This window comes from Mustela putorius, unplaced genomic scaffold (assembly GCF_011764305.1).
Source record: "Mustela putorius furo isolate JIRA1106 unplaced genomic scaffold, ASM1176430v1.1 tig00000288_pilon_pilon_pilon, whole genome shotgun sequence".
NCBI classification, from domain to species: domain Eukaryota; kingdom Metazoa; phylum Chordata; class Mammalia; order Carnivora; family Mustelidae; genus Mustela; species Mustela putorius.
This window is the reverse complement of record NW_025421345.1, coordinates 244574-270179: the sequence shown is the minus strand read 5'-3', so window position 1 is coordinate 270179 and position 25606 is coordinate 244574. Positions and strand designations below refer to the sequence as shown.

The following is a 25606-nucleotide window of genomic DNA, read 5'->3' as shown; positions in this document are numbered from 1 at the left end:
TATACACACACATTTTCTTTATCCATTCACCCCGTTGGTGGACACTTTAGTTATTTTCCAAGTCTTGGTTGTTGTAAATACTGTGATACTCACTACCGTGAGTGTGAGTCTTGCTGGCCGCTAGAGCCAGGTGATCTAGAGGTATACCCTGGGTAGCAACTGCAAACCTCGGGGCATCATACGAGCATTCAAGCTCCTTTCCAGGAGATACCAGAAAGCAGAAGCGAGGGGGAGAGGGACAGCGCAAAGATGGTACCCATCAGCTCCATCTTTGGAGAATACCTTACTAGGCTCCCAGATCCAGGTTAAATTAGATGCCTGCCCCTCAGGGCTTTAAGATAAGCAAATGAGCCTCTTTCACAGAAATCTGAACCCATTTCAGTCTGCTGCTTCTGTGCTGAGTTCCAGGGTGGGTCAGTCTACTCGCGCGACTGCTTTAAGAAACTGTTTCTCAGTTTGCTATAGCCTTGTGGGTCTCATGGGTGCAAGCTCTGATGGCTTTCAAAGCTGGATGTTTTGGGGTCTTGTCTCTTAGATGTACGTCTTGGAAGTTGGGGGGTGCCAGAAGTGGGGCTCAAACCCTTTGCTCCTCAGGGAGAAGCCTGGGGTTTTGAGTACCCTCCCAATCCCAGGTCGCTGTACCAGGGGTGGGGTTTATGGCAAGACTGATTCTTACTTCAACATAGGTTTTTTTTCCTTACTCACCTAATGTGTAGGAGTCACTCAGCTAGTTGTAGGGTTTTTTCCATTTTTCCATATGGAGCTATAGATTCAGTGTGTATTTCATAGAAGAGATGAGTTCAAGATCCTCCTATGCCACCATCTTGAATGGAAACCCCAGACCTTCTCTATGTATGTGTGTACACACACATATGTGTACACACACACACACACACACACACACACACACACAAATATTCATGCTCTTCTAAACTATTTCCCATCTAGGGGCACCTGGGTGGCTCAGTGGGTTAAGCCTCTGCCTTCGGCTCAGGTCATATCTCAGGGTCCTGAGATCAAGCCTCACATCAGGCTCTCTGCTCAGCTGGGAGCCTACTTTCCCCCCTCTCTCTGCCTGTCTCTCTGCCTCCTTGTGACCTCTCTCTCTCTCTGTCAAATAAATAAATAAAAAAATTAAAAAAAGAATAAAAAAATAAAAAATAAAAACCCATTCTATTAAAAAAAATTTCCCATCTAAAAATATAACTTGAATGTCTTTACATAAAACACATACATTTCTATTAATATTTTATGTGCATGCTGAGTGTCCCATTGAACAGATGTTCCAAATCTTTCATAACCTATTTCCAAGTATTGGTCTCACAGGATTAGCTATCCTGTGTTTCCCCCCTTTACAATACTGTGATACCCCGGTAGGCTTATATGCTTAGAGGCAATAAATTACTATCTACTTCCCCTGTGACTCTGCTACTCCCATGACCTGTTTAGTCAGCAAGAATCAAATGTGATGATTCCCAAACTAGTTAAGGACACCTACACTTACTTTTAATTAAACACTATGTAAACCAACAAAATATATGACTGCAAAAAAAAAAAAATCACTGTTCTTTTGAAAACTAACACAGCTACTTTGGAAAGATTTGATACAAAGAAATCAATAAGAAAATTTTTGCTAAGTTAGGTATGGGTGAGATGACCAAGTACCAGGCAGGGAGGGAGTGATCACAGGATTCTCACTCAATTCAGTTAAAGAAACTGAAACTGAATGCAAAAAAAGACAACATAGAAAGCTTTTTTTTAAAAAGATTCTTTTTTATTTATTTGAGACACAGACAGACAGTATGATGAGCAGGGAAAGGGGCAATGGGAGAAGGAGATTCCCTGCTGAACAGGGAGCCCAATGCGGGACTCCATCCCAGGACCCCGAGGTCATGACCTGAACCGAAGGTAGATGCCTAACCTATTGAGCGACCCAAGTGCTGTGATAACTCAGAAATCTAATCTGCAGGCCAGTTTCCAGAGAAAAGACCTGGCACTGTTTCAATGGAGAATAAATGTACATATATTTTTTCCAAATAAAATGCTAAAAACTGTATGTACCATTCCCTAAGAGTACTTGTTTAAACTGACTTTTTTAGTTAATCAACCAAAGACTGACCCTGCTAGTGTCGGAGAGAAGGACTTCATACCAAACCGTAATTTCACAGTCATCTACAGAAAGCCACCTGCTCCTTACACTGGTGACCAAATTAGCCTGGACCTTTCTCTCCTGAGACCATCTCAGACCTTACATCATAGTTATGTAGTACATCACGGGAGGGGGTCTCGGTTCATAATCCTGGCCATCCTACTCACCAACTGTATACCTTTAGGTCGATCACTTTCCCTGCCTCAGTTACACATTGTTGAAGTTCTTGAACTTCATGATGGCATTCTAAATTGTATAACTGGGGTGCCTATGTGGCTCAGTGGTTAAGCATCTGCCTTTGGCTCAGGTCATGATCCCAGTCTCTTGGGTTTGAGTTCCACATCAGGCGCTCTGCTGAGCAAGGAGCCTGCTTCTCCCTCTGTCCCTTCCTCTCCTGCTCCCACTCACTCTCTCACTCTCAAATAAAATCTTAAATAAATAAATAAATAAATAAATCATATAACTTAGCCTCAGTGAACAAATGCTATTAGGTAATATTAGTACTCAACTTACCATTTATGCATTTGTTCTCAGATAAACAAAAGTTGCATAACACATGACTAAATAACTCGGAACATCTGTGAATACTGGGTTAGGCAGCGTTTGCTGTGAAAAGCAAACCCAAACTCACAGTGCCATAATAGAGACCCATTTCACTTAACCAAGAATGGTTTTACTACTTTAGGAATGGTTTTACTTTATAGTGTAGATTTCCCAAGTATTCAAAAAGAAAGTATTTACAACCCATACATTTATGGTCAACTGATTTTTCACAAGGATGCCAAGACCATTTAATGGGGGGAAAAAACAGTCTTTTTTCGAGTGCCTACTACTGGGACAAGTGAATATCTACATGCAAAAGAATGAACTTGGAACAGCAACGTCACACATACACACAAAAATATAACTCAAAATGGATCAAAGATTTAAATGTAAGAGTAAAAACTGTAACACTCAGAGAAAACAGGTGAAAATCTGTATGACTTTGGATCGGGAAAAGCTTTCTTAGACATGATACACAAAGCAATAAGAAATATTAGATAAGCTGAACTTGATCAAAATAAAAACTTTCGTGTGTCAAAGGACACTACGGAGAACGTGAAAAGACAACCCACAGAATGGGAGAGAGTATCTGCAAATCATTTGTCTGACAAGGACCTAATAACCAGAATATGCAAATATACTCTTAGAACTCAACAACAAAAAAAAACAAATAACCTAATTTAAAAAACAAGCCAAAGACTTTTGAATAGACATTTCTCCAAAGATGATACACAGACGGTCAAGAGCACATGTCGGGATGTTCGACATCCTTAGTCATTGGGGAAATGCGAATCAAAAGCACATGCAGATGCCACGTCACACCCACTAGGACAACTATGGTAAAATAAGAAAAAAAAAAAAAAAAAAAAAAAGAAGAAAAAAGTGCTGGCAAGAAGGCGGAGAAGCTGGAACCCTCCTGTATTGTCGGTGAGAATGTAAAAACAGTGTGGCTAAGGCAGCAAACAGCTCGGTAGCTCCTCAAGAAAGTTACACACGTACAATTACCCAGCAGTTCTACGTCTAGGGGTATGACACCGACAGAACTGACAACAGATGTTCCTGCCACAACCTGTACATGAATGTGCACAGCAGCGCTGCTCGTAACAGCCAAAAGAGTATATACCCAACGTCCATCAACTGATGAATGGATACATAAAATGTGGAAGAGCCTCTTACACAACCATAAAAAGGAATAAACTGTTACATGCTACAAACACGAGTGAAGTCTGAAAACATTCTACTCTCAGGTTAAAGGAAGCCAGACACAAAAGGTCACGTGTTATACAATTCCACTGATATGAGATGTTCCAGAAAAGGCAAATCCATAAAAACAGAAAGTAGATTCATGATTGCCAGGGAATAAGGGGAGGGGAGAATTGGAACTAAGAGGTTTATTTTTTTCGGGTGATGGAAGCATTCTGGAATTAGACAGAAGTGACGTATGTACCATATACACAGTAAATATACTAAAAACCAGAGAAGAGTACACTTTAAAATGGCAACTATTATGCTTTGTGAATTATATTTTGATGAAAAATGAAACAACTTAAATATCAACAAGTTAAATGCTAGGATACATTAAAAAAAAAAAGTCCAAAGTAACACTAATCACAGGAACAATGGAGTAGCTACATGAATTTCAGACAAAGCAGATTTCAGAGAAGGAAAATTATCAGGCATAAAGAGCAGCATTACATAATGATAAAGAAATCGACTGACCAAGAAGACACAATTATCCTTAACGTATGTGTGCCTGATCAACACAGGTGAGACACAACCTAACAGAACTGCAGGGAGAAATAAACAATTCCATTATCACAGCTGGTGACTTCAACACTTCTCCATCATTAATGGGCCGATCCAGCAGCAGGGCAACAAGGATCTGACAGATGTGGACATTCAGTCCAGACATGGCACACTTAACACCACCACCATCAATTACCGTACAACAGATGTACACAGACAATTTCGCCCAGTAATAGTGCAACACACATTCTTCTTAAGCTCATATGGAACACTCATCAAGACAGAATAATTCTGGGCCACAAAACACAACAAATTTTTAAAAATAAAAATTATACCAAGTATGTTCTCAGACCGCAATGGAATTAAAAATCAGTAACAGAAGATAGCTGAAGAAGTCCAAAATACATGGAGATTAAATGACACACTTCTAAATGACAGGAGACCAGTCTCAACAAAATACAATGTAGCAAAATGTGTGGAATGCTGCTTAAAGGGAAAATACAGTACTGAATGCAAATATTAGAAAAAAAAAGATTAAAGTCAATAATCTAAGCTTCCATTTTAGGCAACAACAACAAAATCAAATCTAAAGTAAGGAGGGGCTCCTGGGTGGTTCAGTTGGTTAATCATCTGCCTTTGGCTCAGGACATGGTCCTAGGGTCCTGGGACAGAGCCCTGCATCAGAGCTTCCTGCTCAGGGAGGCTGCTTCTCCATCTCCCATTCCTCCTGCCTGTATTCCCTCTCTCACTGACTCTCTCTGTGTCAAATAAAATCATTAAAAAAAAAACCCTAAAGGAAGTAGAAAAAAATAAAAATTAGAGCAGAAATCAATGTAATTAAAACCAGGAATTTTTTTTTTTAAATCAATAAACCCCAAGTCTGTTTCTTTGAAAACATCAATAAAACAGATACACCCTTAGCCAGGCAAACAAAGAAAAAAAAAGGTAGAAGACATAAATTACTAATATCAGATGAAAGAAGGGAGGGCTACTGCTAACAATCCCAATCACTGTAAATTCAACCAAACATTTATGGAATACTACACAATTCTCTAAAATCTCTTCCAGAAAGTAAAACTAGAAGGAATACTTCCTAAATCATTCTAGGAGATCATTATTACCCTGACACCAAAACCAATACTACAAGAAAAGAAACTACAAACTAGTATCTCTCATGAACACAGACACAAAAATTTTCAACAAAAATTAGCAAATAAAAGCAAACACTATATTAAAAAATTATACACCAGGTTCATGTAGGATTTATTCCAGGTATGCAACATTAGAAGATGTTCAACATTAGAAAATCAATGTGATCCATCATATCAACCAAAAAAAAAAAAAATCACATGATCATATCAATGAAGGGAGGAAAAAAAACATTTAACAAAATCCACACCTCTTCATTATTAACCCTCAGGAAACTAGGAATAGGAGGACTTCCTCAACTTGATAAAGAATGTCTCCAAAAATCCACAGCTAACATGATATTAATACTGAGAAAATAGAAGACAGGGAATCAAGGCAAGGATGTCCCTCCTACTTCTACTATTCAATACTATACTGGAAGGCCAAACTAATGAAATAAGGTAAGAAAAGGAAACAAAAGGTATACAACCTGGGAAAGAATAAAACTTTGTTCACAGATGACATGACTGTCTACAGAAAATACAAAGACTTCACACCCCACACCCTCCTGAAACTAGTCAAGTGATTATAGCAAGTCTGCACAATACACAGTTAAAATACAGAAGTCAATTGCTTTCCAATGATGTATCAGACAAAGGGCCAGTATTCAAAATTTATAAAGAATTTATCAAACTCAACATCCAAAAAACAAAAAAATCCAGTCAAGAAATGGACAGAAGACATGAACAGACCAAAGAAGACATCCAAATGGCCAACAGACACATGAAAAAGGGCTCCACATCACTCAGCATCAGGGAAATACAAATCAAAACCACAATGAGACACCACCTTACATCAGTCAAAATGGCTAAAATTAACAAGTCAGGAAACAACAGATGTTGGCGAGGATGTGGAGAAAGGGGAATCCTCCTACACTGTTGGTGGGAATGCAACTCTGGAAAACAGTATGGAGGCTCCTCAAAAAGTTAAAAATGTAACAACCCAACGACTTAGCAATTGCCCTATTAGATGTTTATCCAAAGTACACAAAGTGATTTGAAGGGGCAAAAGCACCCCGATGTTTACAGTCAAACTATTGAAAGAGCCCAGATGTCCATCAACAGATAAATGGATAAAGAAGATGTGGTATACACACACACACACACACACACACACACACAATACTCAGCCATCAAAAAGAACAAAATCTTGCCATTTGCAAGGACATGGATGGAACTAGAGGAAGACAAATACCATATAGTTTCAGTCACATGTGGAACTTAAGAAACATGAATATAGGAGAAGGGAAGGAAAAATAGAAACAGACAGGGAGGCAAATCACAAGAGACTTAACTACAGGAAACAAACTGAGGGTTACTGGAGAGGGGAAAGTTGGGGTAACTGGGTGAGGGGTATTAAGGAGGGCACTTGTTGGGATGAGCTCTGGGTGTTGTATGCAACCAATGAATCACGAAATTCTAACCATGAAACTAAAAGTACACTATATGTTAACGAGATTGAATTTTAATTAAAAAATTTAAAAAGTCAATTGCTTTCGTATATACCAGCAATGTACAAGTGGAATTTGAAGTTAAAAACACAAGACCATTTACATTAGCATACCAAAAAAAATTAATACTTAGGTGCAAATCTAACGAAATATGCACAAGATCTATATGAGAAAAAGTATAAAATTCTGATGAAAGATAACAAGCAAGGTAAGATGTGAAGTGGAAAGAAAGTCCATAATCTTGGGTAAGAACACTCAATACTGTTAAGAGGTCAGTTCTTCCCAAACTGATCGACAGACTCAATGCAATCCCAATCAAAATGCCAGGAAGTTATTCTGTGGATACCAACATGTTGACTCTAAAATTTGGATGGAAAACTGGAAAACCAAGAGTCCCAGAGTAGTCAACAAAATATTAAAGAGCGGGGAAAAAAAAAGGAAAATTGAGGATTGCCACCACCCAATCTCAAGACTTACTATTAAAGCTATAGTGATTAAGACAGAAGGTGCCTGGCAAAAGAGACAGGTGCTTGGAACAGAGTGGAGAGCCCAGAAAAACATCCACACACACAGGCAAAGGCAACTCAATGGCAAGGACAGTCTTCAACAAAAATGGAACCGAACAATGGGACATTGATAAGAAAAAACAAACAAATGAAAAGAATAAAAACAAACTTTTCACACCTTTCACAAAACCTAAACGTAAAATGCAAAACTTCTTAAAGATGACATAAGAAAAAATGTAGGGATCCTTGGATTTGGCAATGACTTTTCAGATATAAAACCAAAAGCATGATCTACGAAAGAAAAAGAAAAAAATTGATGAGAGGGACTTTGTTAAAATTAAACTTCTCTGTAAAAGACACTGTTAAGAGAATGAAAAGACGGGACGCCTGGGTGGCTCAGTTGGTTAAGCAGCTGCCTTCGGCTCAGGTCATGATCCCAGCGTCCTGGGATCGAGTCCCACATCGGGATCCTTGCTCCGCAGGGAGCCAGCTTCACCCTCTGACTCTGCCTTCCACTCTGTCTGCCTGTGCTCACTCTCGCTCGCTCTCTCTCTGACAAATAAATAAATAAAATCTTAAAAAAAAAAAAAAGAGAGAGAATGAAAAGACCAGTCACAGAGTAGAGAAAATATCTGCAAAACACATCCATGGTAAAGGACTTAAAATAAGAAATATAATATAAAGATGTCTTAGTAGCAACAAGAAATCAAACCTAATTTAAAAATGTGAAAAGAGCGGTGGCTGGGAAACCCAGTCAGTTAAGCATCTGCCTTTAGCTCAGGTCCTGGGACTGAACCCCACACTGGGCCCCCGCTCAGCGAGGAGCCTGCTTTTTTCCCTCTCCCGCTGCCTGCTGCTACCTCTCCGTGTGCTTGTGCTGTTAATAAATAAATAGAATCTTTAAAAAAGAAAAAAAAAAAGGATCTGAAAAGATGCTCAACTTTGTATGTCATTAAGAAATTGCAAATTTAAACAAGGTACTATTACATATCACGTAGAATATAAAAAATCCAAAGCACTAGTAATACCAAATGCTAGCAAGGATGTGGGACAACCGAACTCTCATTCACTGTTTGGTCAGAATGCAAAATGGGAGGCACTGTGTGAGACAGCTTGGCAGTTTCTCACAGAACTAAACACATTCTCACTATAAGATCAGTAATTGTGCTCCTTTGTATTTACCCAAAAGAGCTTAAAACTAGTGTCCACACAAAAACCTGCACACAGATGTTTACAGCAGCTTTATTCTCTGAAGTGCCAAAACTTGGAAGCAATCCAATCTCCTTCAGTAGGTGAACAGGTACACTGTGCCACACCCACACAACGGATTATTCGACAATTAAAAGATGAATTATTAAGCCACAAGACTTCGAAGAACCTTAAATGCATATTGCTAAGTGAAAGACCAGTCTCAAAGGGCTAAATACTATATGATTCCAACTCTATGGCATTCTGGAAAAGGTAAAAATTAACCAACATTTTTATTTTTTTTTTTTTTTATTTTTTTTAGGTCATCTCTATACCCAATGTGGTGGCTAGAACTCACAACCCCGAGATCAAGAGTCAGATGCCCTAGCAACTAAGCCAGCCAGGTGCCTCTGAAAAGGTAAAACTCTAGACAGTCAAAAGATCCCGGGCTGAGGGGTGAGCGAGGAGGGTGCAGAGAGAGAGGAGAAGAAACAAATAGATGAGGTACAGGGGTTTTTCAAGGCAATGAAACTAGGCTGTAAGATACCAACAGTAGGTAAATAACATTATACATTTGTCAAAACCCACAGAACTATAGAAAGAGGAGTGAACCCTAATGTAAACCATGGATTTTAATTAATACTGTATCAATGCTGGTTCATCAGTTGTAACACATGTACCACAACAATGTAATACATTAATAATAGGAGATAGTGAAGTTAGAAGAAAAAAATATCTTCTCTTTGTACTCAGGGGTATTTCCTATCTGAACCCAGTTAAAGTACAAATCCCCCAAAAGGCCAGAAGTTGGGAGATCACAAGAGGTGTTGGAACACAGGAAAATAAATGAGCAAACCAGACAAGCTGCAGGTAATTAAGAACCATTAACCATGAGAGAAGCAGTGACATCACTCAAAATTAAAACCAAGTAGAGTTTAAAAGTTTAGCTACTTTACTAACTAGCTGCAATCAGGGATGGCAAACAAAGACTAATTCAAAGTAACCTGGGAATTAATCATTTAAAACTTACCAATAATCTGAAATTAGTAGCTTTAATGCTATGAAAATTACATGGAATTTGGAAAGATTGAAGTTCTCTAAGCTGCCAAGAAGTAAAACACTCCTTCCCAGATACATGGACTTATAAAATCACTATATACTATCTCCACGAGAAGCAGAATCCCCCAGAACCATCACTCTGTAATGATGAGAAGTACTAAGAGGGCATATGAAAATTTATGAGCTCTGCCCTGAAACATGTCCCATTTCATCGAGACAAAAAACCAAAATAGTTAAGCACTAATCTGCACACTACATAGGGGTTGAAAGACATAGAAAGTTTGTGTGAGCTCACGTATGTGTGTGTTTCCAACCATTCTTGAAAACAATGGACAACAGAGAGATGAATAAATGTCCCTGTATATCCCATAAATATTCCTCAAATATTTATCATGCAACTCCAGCTCTGCTCTAAGACCTGGGGACACAGTCATGAAAAGAAAAGACAAGGTCTCTGCTTTTAAGGAGCAGATATTCTAATGCAGAAATGAGAAAATAAATATGTAAACAAACATTATATTAATGAACAGTGATCAAATAGTGATTAATGAATAGTGATCACAGCTAAAAAGAAAACAGGACACAGTAAAGGTCTGAGTGACAAATGGGATGTATTTTAACTTGGATGAACCAGGAAATATAGAACAATGAGTTGAGATCCAAATGACACAAAGGAGCTAGCCACAGGAAGTGTGGGAAGAGTGTTCCCGCCCAAGGTATCAGCATGTATACAAAAATGTCCTTGGAGCTCTTCCCTCCAGCCCCTGCTCTCAAATCTCTGACCCAGCTAGGTGGGGACATAATCTAGGACTTGTGTCTCCCAAAACTCATTCTAAATCTTTGTTCGGTGACTAAATTATTCAAGCTTGAGAAATTAAAAACATATGCTAACAAGATCTTCCCACCATCTACAGAGAGATCATCTTAAAAGCATCATGAAATAGTAACACTGAAATTCTAAAAAACTTCTGTTCTAACATTTTAATCAATTTTTATATCAAACTCCTTTGTTGAATTTATATACCCATTTGACATATTTATGAAGAGACAAAAAAAAAAAAAAAAACCCCTACATTCCGTAAATGTATTTATCCATCTAACAAATATTTGAGTACCTAATTACACTCTGTTCCAGCTGATTTCTTCTCTTTATCTCTTTTTTTTCCCCTCAATTTAACACCAATCATAATCTATGTAGGCTTTTAGTTCGCTTTTCAAAATTAATTTCTTGAGCTATTTAAAGGAATTATCCAGTGCTAGAGTTCTCAACACTGGTCACACATTAGAATCACTTAAGGAACTTTTTTTTTTAAAGATTTTATTTATTTATTTGACACAGAGAGAGAGATCACAAGTAGGCAGAGAGGGAGGGAATCATGCTCCATGCTGAGCAGAGTGTGTCCCATGCAGGGCTCGATCCCAGGACCCTGAGACCATGACCTGAGCTGAAGGCAGAAGCTTAACCCTCTGAGCCACTAAGGCACCCCCTCACCTGAGGAACTTAAAAACAAAAAGCCCAAAGGGCACCTGGCTCGTTCAGTCACTGGAGCATGCAGGTCTTGATCTCAGGGTTGTGAGTTCAAGTCCCATGTTGGGTATAGAGATTACTTAAAAAAAAAAAAAAAAAAAAGAAAGAAAGAGCCCAAGCCCCAGTTTGTGATTAATTTGTTTAAATGTTTCAAGAAATTTGATGCTAAATGTTGTAAGACTAGTTAAATAACAAAAAGATATATTTACATAATACTTCTTGCTCTCAAATTTTGAACAAAGAACTTACTAATAATCAATAACTTAGTAGGCCAACATTTTATTTAAATAAGTTTTATGGTACTACAAAGAGTGAATTAGAAAATCAAAAGCAAGGAGAAATGGGCATGGTGTGAACATGGGGAAGCAAGAGAAAGCAAGAAAGTATGTGACCGGGAAGCGAATGCTTAGCTCTGAGATCCTTCTCCGAGAGAAGAAGACAGATTAAAACCTAAAAAGAAAGAAAAGAAGGATCCCATGCACTCAAGGAAAGAGAAGTCCCCCAACATCCCTCCTGCTTTTTCCAATATAAACACACAGCTGGGCCGACTTACCACATCCTGGTTGGTACCGACTTTATCAACTTTTCTATTTAGGCCAAACTTGACCGGTCAATGATGGACGGGCTGTGTGCCAAGTGTACCAGTTGTACAACTGACTGTGTAATGGCTGAAACTGAGAAACCGGGGTGAAAGTATCAAGAGGCTCTAAGGATTGCGAAAGAGCCAAGATTCAAACGATTACCACGTACACACAAGACAAAAACTATGCAGATGACTGCTCAGTACGGAAGTAATTCAGAGTGTTACACTGTGGCATCAGCTGACCCAGACCCAGAAGATTGCTGGAGTTCCCATCATGGACATCTCTAACCATATAGACGACACTGAGCGAATGCCAGATGATGATGGAGCCCCTCACTCCTATGTCTTAATAGAGTTCCTCAGCTCTCCTTTACCAACTTTTCCTGTTGCCAGTTCATACAAGCAATTCTCCTTACCCAGTTCCTCTGTTCTGAGCTATGGCTAAAGACACTCACTTTTTTATGTTTTGAAACTGATTATCTTGTACCATTTTACTTTTTGTTGCATCTTTTTATAAATCAGATGACCGCTCACAAGACAAAAAAAAAAAAAAAAAAAAAAAAAATGGAAAGGAAAGATCAAAAGGGAGGACAACAACAACAAAAAACAACAAAAAAACAGTTCTTTTTTGCCGGGAACCCCTCTTACAAGTGCCAATCAGATAAACTTTATCTGATGTTACATCGTCACAACTCCTCTATCATCAGGGAAAGTAGTTCACATAAGAAAATTTCTCTATAAAATGAGTTCCAGGCTTACATTCCATATTTGGCTAATTAGAATTTCATTACGATGTCTGTCTCAAACTGATGCGGAAGAGAATGGAATCTTGTCATCAAGACGTGACATCGAACTAAGAACCCACAGGGTAAGCACTCAGCTCCTGTGATACGAAGACGGCTCCTGGGGATGGGCGACCCTGGGCAACAGTGGCTGACCTGCGGGCCTGCGGCTATCTGCCGTCTGTCACTCTTCCCTCTTCCTCCTCTGTCAGCTGCTATCTCCAGCCGCCGTCAACAAAGTCCACCTCAAACAGCCATCACTTCCCTCTGGTCCCATTTACCGTAGCTAAGCTCCAGGCCAGGCATCCAGATCACCAGCCCTGTGGGAACTTCTTCTAAGGTAAGAGGTGGCCCTATTGGTGAAATGCAGGTGCCAAGGCATGCGGACATTGTGCCATCTTCTGCGCTATTCTTAATGTTCTGATTGTCCCACTTCCCTCAGTTCCCACCTGTGGCCTCTGGAAAGGAACATATTACAGTAGGATTTCCAAGGACTGATGCGTGGGGGGTCAGGAGATCTGGCCTGTGATTGGCCCCAACTAGCTGTGTGGCTTTAAAGGAAGTCATCACACCTCAGGCCTCAGTTTCCTTATCTGCAAGCCAGGATGGACTGGAGTCTTTTTTCAGAGGAGCCGGCAAAGATCACATAGATAAGCACCACCTCATTATACTAACAAGCAAACAGAAGGCCGGAGGCGAGTGATTTGCCCCAAGTCAGACATAAGCAGGCAGAGAGCAGAGCCGAGGATGGGACCCACATCTGCAGGTCACAGCTAATCAGCCAGCACAGTACAAACAGATCTGAGCAGCTGCTCATTCTTCCCCTTTTCCGTTTTGTCCATCAGAATGCATGCTCCCTGCAAACAAGGACACACAGGACCTGCTGCCTGTCTCAAAATTCCCAGTTCACCCAATTAGAACAGGGAGGAGCCTCAAGGACTTACCCCCCCCCCCCCACACACGGTTCTTTTACCTATGGAACATGAGGGTACATACATTCACCGTCCAGAGGGCTCCTGCCTTCACTTCTCATGGAAAAGGTCATCATGTGCCTACCCGGGGTGCCAACGAAGCCACAGGTTCCAGAGAGGAACTGACACAGAGAAGTTCGAAGGAGGCAGACTGGCTCAGCACAGAAACAAACTGTCTACCAAGGAAAACTACCCCATGGGGGACTGATTCTCTTTGAAATACGTTCGAGTGCGTGGGAAAATGGTTTTTCAAGAGCTGGTGGACTGACCAGTCACCTGGTACATACAAGATCACATCCGCATTCTGACAAGAGTGGCTTGCCTGCAGTGTGTAGACCAGGGGCCAGAAAGACAAGGAAGGCGCATGGAGACTGGGTGAGAAGCTTCTACGGTGTGATGGCAAGGGCACACTGCAAAGGTATGAGAAGAGATGGAAAGAAGTATATGGGTTCAAGAGGTTTAGGAAGCGAAATCCACAGGACTTGGTGTGACAGACTAGATTTTGGAAAGGTGACAGAGTAGGAGTTGACTTCTGGTTTCCCGACTCCAGGCTAAACGGATGAAGTGTTTACTGAGAGAGGCAATAGAATAAGAAAGGTGGTTTTCAGTGGAGGAGGTGCTCATGAATTCCGTCTTGAACCTGATGAGTCTGAGGGGCCACAGACACATCCGAGAAGAAAGGTCAGCAAGTCCGATACACAGAACTGGTGCTCAGGAGGCGTGTGGGCCAGAGACAGGAATCTGCCTTACCTGCTGATAGGTGGTCATGAAGCTGCACAAAAAAGGTCATCTAGGGAAAGAAAGGAACACGGGGCTGAGCCCATAATTAGCATTCAGTGGCTACCAGGAGCATGACTTTGCACAGGAGACACATCAGAGAGGTAGAAGAAAGACAGGAAGCAATGCAGAGCATTTGGTCTACTGCGATGTCGAGTAAGGAGACAGAGAAAGGTCGGGTGCGCTGACTTAGAAACAGTTTTGGTAAGAACTCTTTAGTGGAACGACAGGGCCTGAAGGGTGGAAGGTGGGAAAGTCAAGTCAACCCCTGAGCACTGGCTGTGATGCGCAACAGTGACAGGGCAATACCTAGAGGTGGGGCAGTCAAATGGGAGAGAATCAAACAGGAGCGCATGATGGGAAGGAGTGCAGGGGAGAGGATCGTCGCAGGCTCCTGGAAGGGCGGGAGGGCATGGACTCCGAGCCAGAGTGGAGACTGAACCCGAGGAGGAAGGAGAGCCCCTCCCCGTACCAGGCGAGGAGGAGAAGGGGACAAATACAAGAATGGGATCATGATCAGCAGGATGGAGGAGGTCCCGTGGGATGGCTGCTAATTTTTCTGTACGACTGGAGATGAAGTCATATGTTGAGATGGAAGAGGAAGGCTACATGTGATGTCAATAGCACACCCATGTAAATGGTCTAATTTATCTGTTATGCCACTTTCTCCCCCTACTACCAATACCTTATGTCCTGCTCATCTATTGGTTGGCTGTCAACCCAAAGGATTTTCGTATTTCTAAGCCGACAAAGTATGATGTTGCCAGTGCCTCTGCCCCAGGTGACCCTTCCCCATCTGCCATTCCTGCACTTTGATCACCTACCTCTTTTGCATACCTTTCCCCTTCTATTTCTCATTAGATCTCATAAACATGACTTTTTAAGTAGTCTCCTGCCACCAGTCAGCTCGAACTCAACAGATATGACCATGCAACTTCCTGCTGTAAACCTGACTGCAGCTCTACCGTGAAGACTGCATCAACGTGGACCCCTCAATGTATGCAGTGTCCAAGGTGCAACCCGCAGCCCCCACCCCATCTCCCTTTCTACCATCCCAGTCTCATTCCAAAATGTGCCAAACAAGACACCTATGTAGAAATACAACCCCGACAGCAAGCTCTCCACTCATTTCTGCCTCGGAACTGTAACTTAACAAAACATCTCTCTGACGGAAACACAAATTGCATATAACCTTTATCTCCAGCTCCCACATAGAAGATCAATACCACTTTACACAGAACAGCTGTTCCATGTATTTTCCTTCTATGTATGAAGGGGTCACGTTCATTAACACTACAAATTGTACATTATATTCAGAAATGTCAGAGCCTTGAAAGAATATGGAATTGCTGGCATTCTAGCCACTTTCCCAGTTTGCTCTCTTCCTACCTCTAAGTCCTACTTTAGAACTGCTATTTTGAGATTTCTATTTTCCGAAGCTGCTTTGACCAAAGGCATTCTGTCAGCTCAGAGTGAGAAAGATGGCGGGGCGAGGAAGTGCGAGAAAATGCTAGTGTTAGGCCCAAAGAAAGCCTGACGAAGTCCAAAGACAGACAAGCTAAAGAGACTTCCGTGCTTTGAGATTCTTTAAGTCTGTGTGTGTGTGCCTTTTTCTTCTTCCAATGACCTCTCTCCTCATCACGTGTCCTTCGTTAACAAAAGGTTTCTGGATCAGAGAATTCACTCTGTGCTCTCCTTCAGACACTCCATTCAATTTACACCTTTTATTACAGTGGCTTAACATCACCATACAAGAACAAGAGTACAATATACCTTCGTCTAGACATCCCTACATATTAAAAATGATATGGCCACACACCGCAGAGGATCCAGACATAAGCACTTTTAAAGCCAGAGTTTGGGAGATGTGATCTGAATGCAAGTATCAAAAAGGAACTAGCTGGTTAACCCAAAAAAGAAAAAAACATATTATGACTTGAAGCCATAAAAAAGTAAGAAATTCAAACTCTTTTCAGAATTTTAGGTACCTACAGAGCCAAAACTTTTTAACACTGAAACCAGCTACTAAATCCCAATCCTTAGAAATTAAACATATACGTTTTGATAGTTTAAGTACAGACCCAGAGGGATACAGAAAACAGATAAAGCTCCTCCTGGCTCTGATTCAAACCTTGGGACATTTTCAAGGCTATGTCTGATGAACCTTTCCTGTCAGTAAAGTCTTTTCAGTTTAAATTTCTATTCTGTAAGTTTATGTCCTACAGTTATCTGCTGCCAGCTTCAGGCTGACCTCCCCAAGAGAAGTAGGGCAACTTTAGAAAAGGAGCTTGGTATGCTTTGTAGTACTGGACCAGAACCAGTAAGGACAGTACAGTCTTTAAGATATCTCATTCCGGGAGCTTAAGACGAAAGTCAGGCATAAACGTTAGGTTAAGTGCCTTTTTGACCCGATTCCTGGTAAGTACGTGCGTTCAGAGATGTGTTCAACGCACAGTCGCTCAGCTTCTAGGCACAAGGCACTGGGAGGCTTCTGTCAGGCCGGGGGAGCGGCGGTCTGACTGTGCCGCACGGCACCAGAGGCGGGTCCTATGGGACCGGGGCTTTTACGTTTAGCTCAAAACCACTTGCCCTGAACTTTCAGGCCTTTTCATTCAATGTGCACGATTTCACAGGAATGCTTTCTCCAGGCTGCACCTAGCCAACCCCCTCGGGTTGAGACTCACTGCGAAGTGCAGCGAGGGCCCCGCCGAGGACCCGTCCGGGGCGGGCACGGCCCAGGAAGCCCGCAGGAGAAGCCCGAGGAGAGGCCCCGGAGGGCCAAGGAGGGCAGGCCACCCACGGCCCGGCTCCGGGGAGCAGAGCCCTGGCGCGCACCTTCATGAACTCGTCCTTGTCGAAGCAGAGCGAGTCCGGCCCCTTGGGCAGGTTCATCCTACTTCTCTCCATCCCGCCGGCCGCCGCCTCTCAGCGCCGACACTCGAGCGAGGAGGAAAGGTAGGAGGCTGCGCGCCCCGACGCTACCGGTGAAGCCACGGCGTTTCCACGGCTCAGAAGGCACCGCTACCTCCAACATGGCAGCGCCCCCGCCCGGCCAATGAAAGAGGACGCCGCAGGCCCGCCTCCGCCGCCTCCGCTGCTTCCGCCAAGAGAGGCGCGCAGGCCGCTGCCGTCCAGCCAGCAGGTGATGCTGCCCCCGATCGTCGGAGGGCGACACTACAACATCGCCTACGTTTCTGCAGGGCAGCCCCGCAGCTGGTGATGCCGGGTGAGCGGGAGAGGGGAGGGCGGGGAGGGTCAGGGGCGCTCCATCCCCACCTCCCCCTTTCCCTCGGAAAATCGGCCTGCGAACCTCTTCGAGAACCTTCTTCCGAGATTGTCCCGCGGAAAGCATAGCTGTGGCGGGATGCTGGCCCTTTACTTCTGCGCCGGTTGTCCAGAGAGGGGGGCGCCTCCGGGTGTCAGGCCTCCGGTCCCCGGGCGCCGCCGCTGCAGCCGCCTGGGCACAGAGGCCTCTGTGGGAACCTGGCTTCCGCCCTTAGCCCCTGCGCCCACCCAAGCATGGCTTCTCCCCCGCTGAGCTTGGCTCCAGCGATCTGTAGGGAGGAAGGTGGTCAGCTGGCAGCCTCCGGTCGTCTGGGCAGCTCCCAGCTCCAATTCGGCTCAGCTGGGGAGCGACCACAAGTTTGGGTTCTCAGAGCTCTTAAAGATTCACCTCGCTACCGGCCCACAAAACACAGCCGACAAGTAGATGTGCGAGCATGTTTATGTCCAGTCCGCTCTAGAATGGGCGGAATCTTGTGTTTGTGGCTAGCGTTGGTTCGATCGCCACACCTGCCCCCCCTCCTCCTGCCGTCCACCCCACATTTATTTTGAGATTTTTCTTTCCTCTTCCCTTGCTCTTTCTCCCACTGTCCTCCCCTTTAGTGGGAATGTCATGGTCAAATGATGATTCATTTCTCTTTTTTTTTCTCCGTGAGTCTCTGACAGCTCAAACCACAGACCTCAGGCGTGCCCTTCAGGCTGCAGCTTTGCTGTAATAGCCCAGGCCTGGGCTGCCCCTCCCAATGCTGTGATCTCCCAGAGATAGCAGGAGCAGTCCTTAGAAAGGGATGGGACACAGCAAGACAATGGCTTACAGTGAGTTGCATTCCAGTCACTCCAAACGGGAAACTGGTAACTTTTTTTTTTTTTAAACGTGAGTACAGGGACGCCTGGGTGGCTCACTTGGTTAAGCAGCTGCCTTTGGTTCAGGTCATGATACCAACGTCCTCAGATCCAGTCCCACATCTGACTCCTTGCTCAGCAGGGAGCCTGTTTCTCCCTCTGCCTCTGCCTGCCATTCTGTCTGCCTGTGCTCCCTCTCTCCCCCCCCCTCTCTCTGATAAATAAATTTAAAAAAATCTTTAAAACGTGAGTACAGAATCTGAAAGCAGTGGGCCTGGCAAGGCCTTGTTGAGGAAAACGTTCCCAGTCAATATCCAGAGACTATGACAGGTAGGATGAGAGCTGGAATCTTATTTGGAGAATCAGAATAAATTGCCAGGGGAGCAACTATGAAAGTGCATTCTATGCCCTGTTGTGGTCATTTGGATATAGGGAATGAAAGCCTCATTATTTGGTCTTTGTTTGTTTACTCTTATTATGAAAATTCTCAAGCATACACCAAAGTGTGTAGAGCAGAAGGATCCCGGCCCTTCTGAGTACTTATCACTCTGCTTCCCCAACTGTTTCATAGGCCCTCCTCCTTCTACTGCCCCCAAAGTGCCTGTATTTTTGTTTTTTGGGGAGGGGGGAGGTCTGGAATATATCTTAAAGTAAATCCCAAACATCACATCATTCCCTGCTCCCCAAATACCTTGGTTTACACATCAAAGAAGGAGGAGGAAGAGGTGGAGGAGGGGAAGACTGAGAAGGAGGAGGGATGAAGAAGAGAGAGATTCCGCACAGGCCCACTATGCCAGAATCAATAGGTCTAATAAGCTATTCCGATTGGCTCTGAGAGGCATGACTTTTAGCCTCTCAGACTTTTAGGGCCACAGTGCTAATAAGCGACAAGGGCAAATTCAGGCAGCGCAAACAGCAAGGCCCACACTCATCACCAAGGCACCGAGGGGGGGGGCAAGGGTGCCAGACCGACGGAACAAAGTTGTCTGGGAACCCCACCTGCCCTAGAAGTCCAGATGAGCGAGTAGTTGAACTGTTTTTTACCTTCATTGTCATTCCTTTCTGAAATTATTGCCGGTCTTTGGTAAAGACATGAACCTGAGCTTGTGCAGCCTGGGGTACTGATCTTGGAGTTGCTGAAGAGAATAGGTGCCAACAAAGAATGAAAATCCCTGCTGTCTGTTCTCCTTCCGAGAGTCAGGAGGGAACAGTCAAGAGCCCATACAGTGCACTGCCACTTGGAGCCCTGGCTGTGGCAGTGGCGTGGCCCAACAAAGCCAGGAGCAACAGGCAAGACCCCAGACCCCAAATGCTAATGGAACACCCTGGGGAGGATGAAGGAAAGGCAGAGAGTCAGCGGAAACCTTCCCAAGGGACATTTCCCTCAGTTTCATCTGGGAGCGGACATTCACCTGGTACACACCCCTTCAGCCACACAAAGTTTGGTGACTAGCCTCTGGCCAGAACCTGCTGTGTGTCTCCCTACCCTGAACCCTTCCCAAGATCCCTACCATGGCCTCGCAATCCAGGCACTGGGCGTGTAACACTTGACTCTGCAGGGGTCCCTGGGCCAGCTTTTGGTTAGTTAGTTGTCCGCGCTGTTAAAGATTTGACTACTGTTACATGTTTGACTCTCGTCTTTGGTGATGGTACCTATTTCATAGGAAATAGAAGCTGGAATCCAGGAAACAGGCTGGAGGATGAAATTAAAAAGTGGATACAAAGCTTCTAATCAGAGCCATACACAATCGGTGATCAACTATATCCCAGTCTCTCCCCCTCTTCTCTGATCTGTACTTTCCTTAATGAGGAATGAGACTTTAAGTTGACTTTTTTTTATCTTCAAGTCTCTCTCTCTCTCGATTCCATAACTTGCCTCTCTTGCCTTCATTTCATCCTAGAGCTTGTGCCCACGACTTCTTTTCTAAGTAAATATTAACCCCCTTTGACTCTGAATCTCTGGAAAATTCTCAGTTCCCTATTTTTGCTGGCACTGTGACAGGTCCTCATTTCTTCTTCCCACTCCTCTCTATTTATAGTTTTCACATTTTTTTTTGGCAGGTTGGCTACAGAACACTCAAAAATTGCAAAGAGAAATATTGTGTTCTGGAAATTCGTCCGAGCATTTTTTTCCAATATCGTCCTTATGCTCTTCTGATCCTCTCTTGAACTGTTGGACTAAAGCAGCTGACGCTTCCACCAGCAACCAGAGTCATCCTGTCCACTACTGTGGGAACAGAGGGTTTCCATTTGGAACTGCAGACTGAGCCTAAAGTCTGGTGGCCCTTTGGTGCCAGGATAGCAGGTATGGGATGGGGGTGGGACATGGAGGACAAGCATCATGGTAGAGGTCTCCATTCGACCAGGAAAGCTCACAATGAGCCAACAGGTCCATTTCAACATCTTCTGTATTTTCCTTATAACCTGTTTCATTCCAGAGTGGATTTGAGATCATTTAGTTTGATTCTTAAATGTTTCCCATTCCAACCAGAAACAGACTCATCCTAGGGGCTCCCAAATTCTGCCTCATCTTCCTAATCAGTTAGTACCCCAAATTGGGTATGATAGTGCCAGAACATTCTTCCATGTGTATTTTATAACAGACTAGTATTTTATTAGTTTTTTTTTTCAAACTAATAAGAATGATAAGGGTAACTTTTTTTTTTTTTTTAAAGCATAGGCAAAATCACGAAAGACATTGAAATGAACCTAAAAGATTATAGTGTCTTCCAAGGGAAAACAGGTGTTGTCTCATGTACCCTTCTGGGCTGACCAATTCTATGGGATATTCTGTGCCTTTCTTGTCTTTGAGCTATTTTGCAACTCTATAGATTGTACATAATTGATGTGGATGCAGATGATCTTGTCTAGCTATATGTAAATGAATTTTGTCCACTGGAAGTACAGTTGACCCCCTTTCCTTTGGTAGAAGGCAGTTTTGCAGCCATTTGCATTCTATTTGCATATCTATTTGCATCTATCAAAGCAAATTCGTTTAAGTATTACTGATTGTATATGTGTCTGCCTTGAGATTCTTGCTTGAAGTGGTGGTAACATCTTAGTGGTTCCCAGCTAATGAATGAATTAAACAAAATCCCTTCAGTCATTCATCTCATATTTGTAAAATGGTCCTTATTTAATCTTTTCGAGAAAATGATACACTAGCAAACCATGACAAGATTCTGGTAAATGAAAAGTGCAATGAAATCAAATCGGAATGAATTTTAGAATTACCTTCAATGTGGCCCACGCTATGCCAGAGGCAGAGAATGAATGAATCTCAAAGACATGGCTTCTGGCCCCCAGGAGTTACAATAATCTGTGTCAACTTTGGCATGCCTGAGAAATGCATGTGACATTCCCATCAGGGTTTCCCCGGGGGTTCAGTTAACCTTTCTCTTCCAAGCTACCCTCTCTTGTAGTGATATCAACTGTGCCCTTGGTTTCAGCTCCCATTCCCTAGCCAACATCTCTCCCACTGATACATGACCATCTGTTTCTTTCCTACCCACCAGGCCCGTGTAACTGACTACCTACTCATGCTATTTCACTGATGTCCCACCTGTGCCTCAAAACCCAGCATATTCAAAACTTGATTCATCATCATTTGTGAAAGAATGGCCTATACTCTTTTGTTTTGTTTCTATAGAAATGATTCTACCAATGCCAGCGGCATGCACCAGAAACCAGGAAGGAATCATACAGCTGAGCCAACCTGCTGTACTTTAAAACACTTGACCACAATTCTCCAGTGGATACTCAACCCTGGCTTCAAACTCCCTTGTCTCTCTGGTGAGTTTGCTTTCCCTCTAATGGATGACCGTTTCACACCTTCAAGACTTGCCTCAACAATCCCTACCCCCACCTATTCTGAACTATGTCACCTCACTCCCAGCTCCTGTCCTAGGGATGAGGGAGCAGAAGGCAAGCTTAGGACAAAGCAGAAGCTGGCGCCCTACACCCTCTCCCCATGCCATATGTGTAACATTCCTCATGCACTCCTGGCTGCCCTAAAGGAAAAACGATGCTTAACTGATAGAGACCCCAGTCCTGCAGGACAGGAGTCTCCCTCCATCTACGAATGTCCGTCCTAGCGACTTACAAGGAAGGAAGAAGCTTTCTCATCAATAGCCTGACTTCCAGACACCCATACCTCAGTTTCCGGAAGCCCTAACATCACCCTCCCTCCATAAAATTGAGGGAGGCTAAGGGGGAGGGAAGTGTAATAAAACTGAATTTCTTCTAAGCCCAAAGCCCACTGACAAGGATGTGTGATAGGAGGAATGTAACATATCTCCAGGAAACTCCCAACTGTCTTCATGCTTTCCCTCATTAGAGGCAAAAACAGCCTTGACTTGACAATAACCAGGTCTCCCTTATCCTGAAATTCTTCTTTAGCATATGACAGTCCTTCTGGACACCCCCTTTGTCCTCACCTTCCTCAGCTCCCAGTCAACCATGCCTCTGTCTGAGCAGCTCTTTCTGCCCTTGGGTCCTGTCCTTGTGTTTTAATAAAACCACCATTTGCACCTAAGACGTCTCAAGAATCCTTTCTTGGTCATCGGCTCTGGACCTCACCCCACCAAACCTCACCTGTGTTCCAAAACTTCATCACTAGTGTCACACTTCAAAAAAATAAAAGCCTTTTGTGCAGGAATTCCCTTATCTTACCACCACCCAATCAAATCTATACCTACATTTGTATCCATTTTTAATTTGTTTTTAGACATTTACTCAACAAATATTTAGTCAGTACCTACAGTGTGCTACTGAAAGACCCGCAGATCCCCTTACCCAAGAATTCAACACTGCCACAGGATGCAAACAGCAAGAGGTTCTTTATTGTAGCACAGGTGCCTGCGGGTGGTCAGCAGCTCCTGCTAGCTGAGCACACCTGGCTGGGGTGGTGCAGGATTTTTATAGACAGGTACAAACAAGTCCCGGATGGGACGGGGCCGATTGGCTGACAATTTGAACATTTGAAAAAAGGCATACTTGGTGTTAGCGGATTGGCTTTGGAAGACCCCCCTTGCGCGAAGAGAAAGGCGGGAAGGGGAAACAAAGAGGGGAAGTTTGACCTTATTACTCAGCAGAAAGACATCCTGTCTATGTGACTATGCAGCCCCTGTCTACGTGACCTACGTGACCATGCAGCCCCCTTGCCTATGTGACCATGCCTCGGCTATTAGGAAAAGGTATCTTGTTCAAACAGGAGACAAGTGTCATGCCCTAAAAGCCAAGTAGTTACAGAAAGGCAAAAGAGCAGTTACATTGAATTCAACCCTGGGGGAAGGGTCTTTTCACTGCAAGGGGAGGAGGGGTACTCTTACACAACAAAAGAGCAGTTAATTAGTTAACGACGTGGGGGGGGGGGTCTTTCACTACACACTGCCCTGAGTGTTTGTAAATCTGTGGTGAATGACACAGAAAAGTCCCTGGCATCGTGGAATTTACATGGTAATTGGAGAAATGTACAAGAAACACAGAAAGAGTTGAAGACAGAGCAGGTTTATTGAGAAGAGCAGACATCCCAAGCTAGGGTTTGTTCTTCCTTGTGCCTGGGATTTGTTCCCTCCAGCCCTCTCCAGGACTCCACTCCCAGGGTCAATATCAAGTTCTTGTTCCATTGGATCCTTCCAGTCAGAAGACAAATGACCTTTTTCTTAAAAACAAAAGGAAAAAACCCAAAACAAAGACTTCCTTTAACCTTCTATCTTCCTATAACAACCTCCATATTTCTCTCCCCACCTCATTCCCAGCATAGCTTGTAAAATATTTGTCTACACCTGTGGGTGTAGGGTACCATGTCCCCAAGGGTTGTTGAAAAATCTCTATAAAGAATCCTTATGTGCAGATCATTTTAAGGGAGTCCATTTCCAGATCCAAACTCCATGTGTGCTCTGTAGGATAGATGATATGCCCATTCTTGGGTCTGATATCAGAATACTCCTCTCCTTCCTGGAAGATCAAGACACTCCTCTCAGATCTTATTAGAGTGTAGGACTTGGGCTGATACCAAAGTTGAAATACCAGTTTTGTTTCAAATAATGCCCTTCTGTGGGCAGTCCTGGGGCTCTGCCTTTAGGGCTTCCTCTCCTTATTAGGGTAAAGGTTAACATTGGAAAGGGGATTTGGGCAGATGTTGGAAGTGCTCTGACATCAGAATAACAATCATTTTTGGTTAGTGACACTCATTCCTTCATATTTAAATTAAACTACATATTTTTAGGGACATAATAGGGAAAAGCACAAGTAAGGATTTTAATGGTTTCATTCCATTCCAGTGTGGTTTGGGAAATAAAATAACAAAAAATGAGACTGTTCTGCTTTAAAAAAAAAATCAACTTGTAGCAGGCAAATGTTACTCCAATGAAGTCAATCCTTTCCTATCTCATTTTCTTTTTAAAGATTTATTTATTTATTTGGTAGAGAGAGAGAGAGAGACACACACACACACACACACACACACACAGAGAACACAAGTAGGGAGGGCAGGGGAGGGAGAAGCAGGCTTCCTGCTGATCAGGAATGTGAGCCTTCATCCCAGGCCCCTGGGATCATTACCTGAGCCAAAGGCAGCTGCTTAGTGACTGAGCCACCCAGGTGCCCTCTATCTCATTTTTTAAATGTTTAATATTTTCAACACCTAGTTAATAAAATATACATATATTGTGATGAAAAGTTTATGATTAAAAAGTTTCAGATGCCCACTTAAAAATGTGCAAGGTGTGTGAATTCTCATAGGCGGTCCATGCACCATACACGCCTAGCACTAGCAAACGTGGATGTACTCGGTGTCTCTAGGTTCCCGCTTCTTTAGTGCCCTCTTAATCACATGGTTTCTCTTCCTACCATCCTGGACCTGTATTCTCAATTTGCTTCTCTATTTCATCTCTGCCCCTTTGAAGAGCTTGATTCTGGGTCTTCTGTAGCTATGCATTCGCTCTCTCTCTCTCTCTCTCTCTCCCTCCATCAGGCTTTCGCAACCTAGCACTATTGATACCTGGTGGG

At 43.2% G+C, this 25606-nt stretch overlaps 1 protein-coding gene and 1 pseudogene across 3 annotated transcripts in view; one reads left to right on the top strand and one right to left on the bottom strand.

Moving 5' to 3' along the window:
- Positions 1-17540, bottom strand: part of LOC123391837 (conserved oligomeric Golgi complex subunit 2-like) — a 32824-nt gene extending 15284 nt beyond the window's left edge. For 2 of the 3 annotated variants that reach the window (XM_045079342.1, XM_045079341.1), the window contains exon 1: positions 17306-17540. In XM_045079342.1, coding sequence (XP_044935277.1) covers positions 17306-17377 — 72 coding nt within the window. In that variant the 5' untranslated portion in view covers positions 17378-17540. The remainder of the gene's footprint in view (positions 1-17305) is intronic. The other variant, XR_006606548.1, reaches the window with a different exon arrangement.
- LOC123391838 lies at positions 11715-12385 on the top strand (annotated as a pseudogene).
- Positions 17541-25606: the final 8066 nt, after the last annotated feature.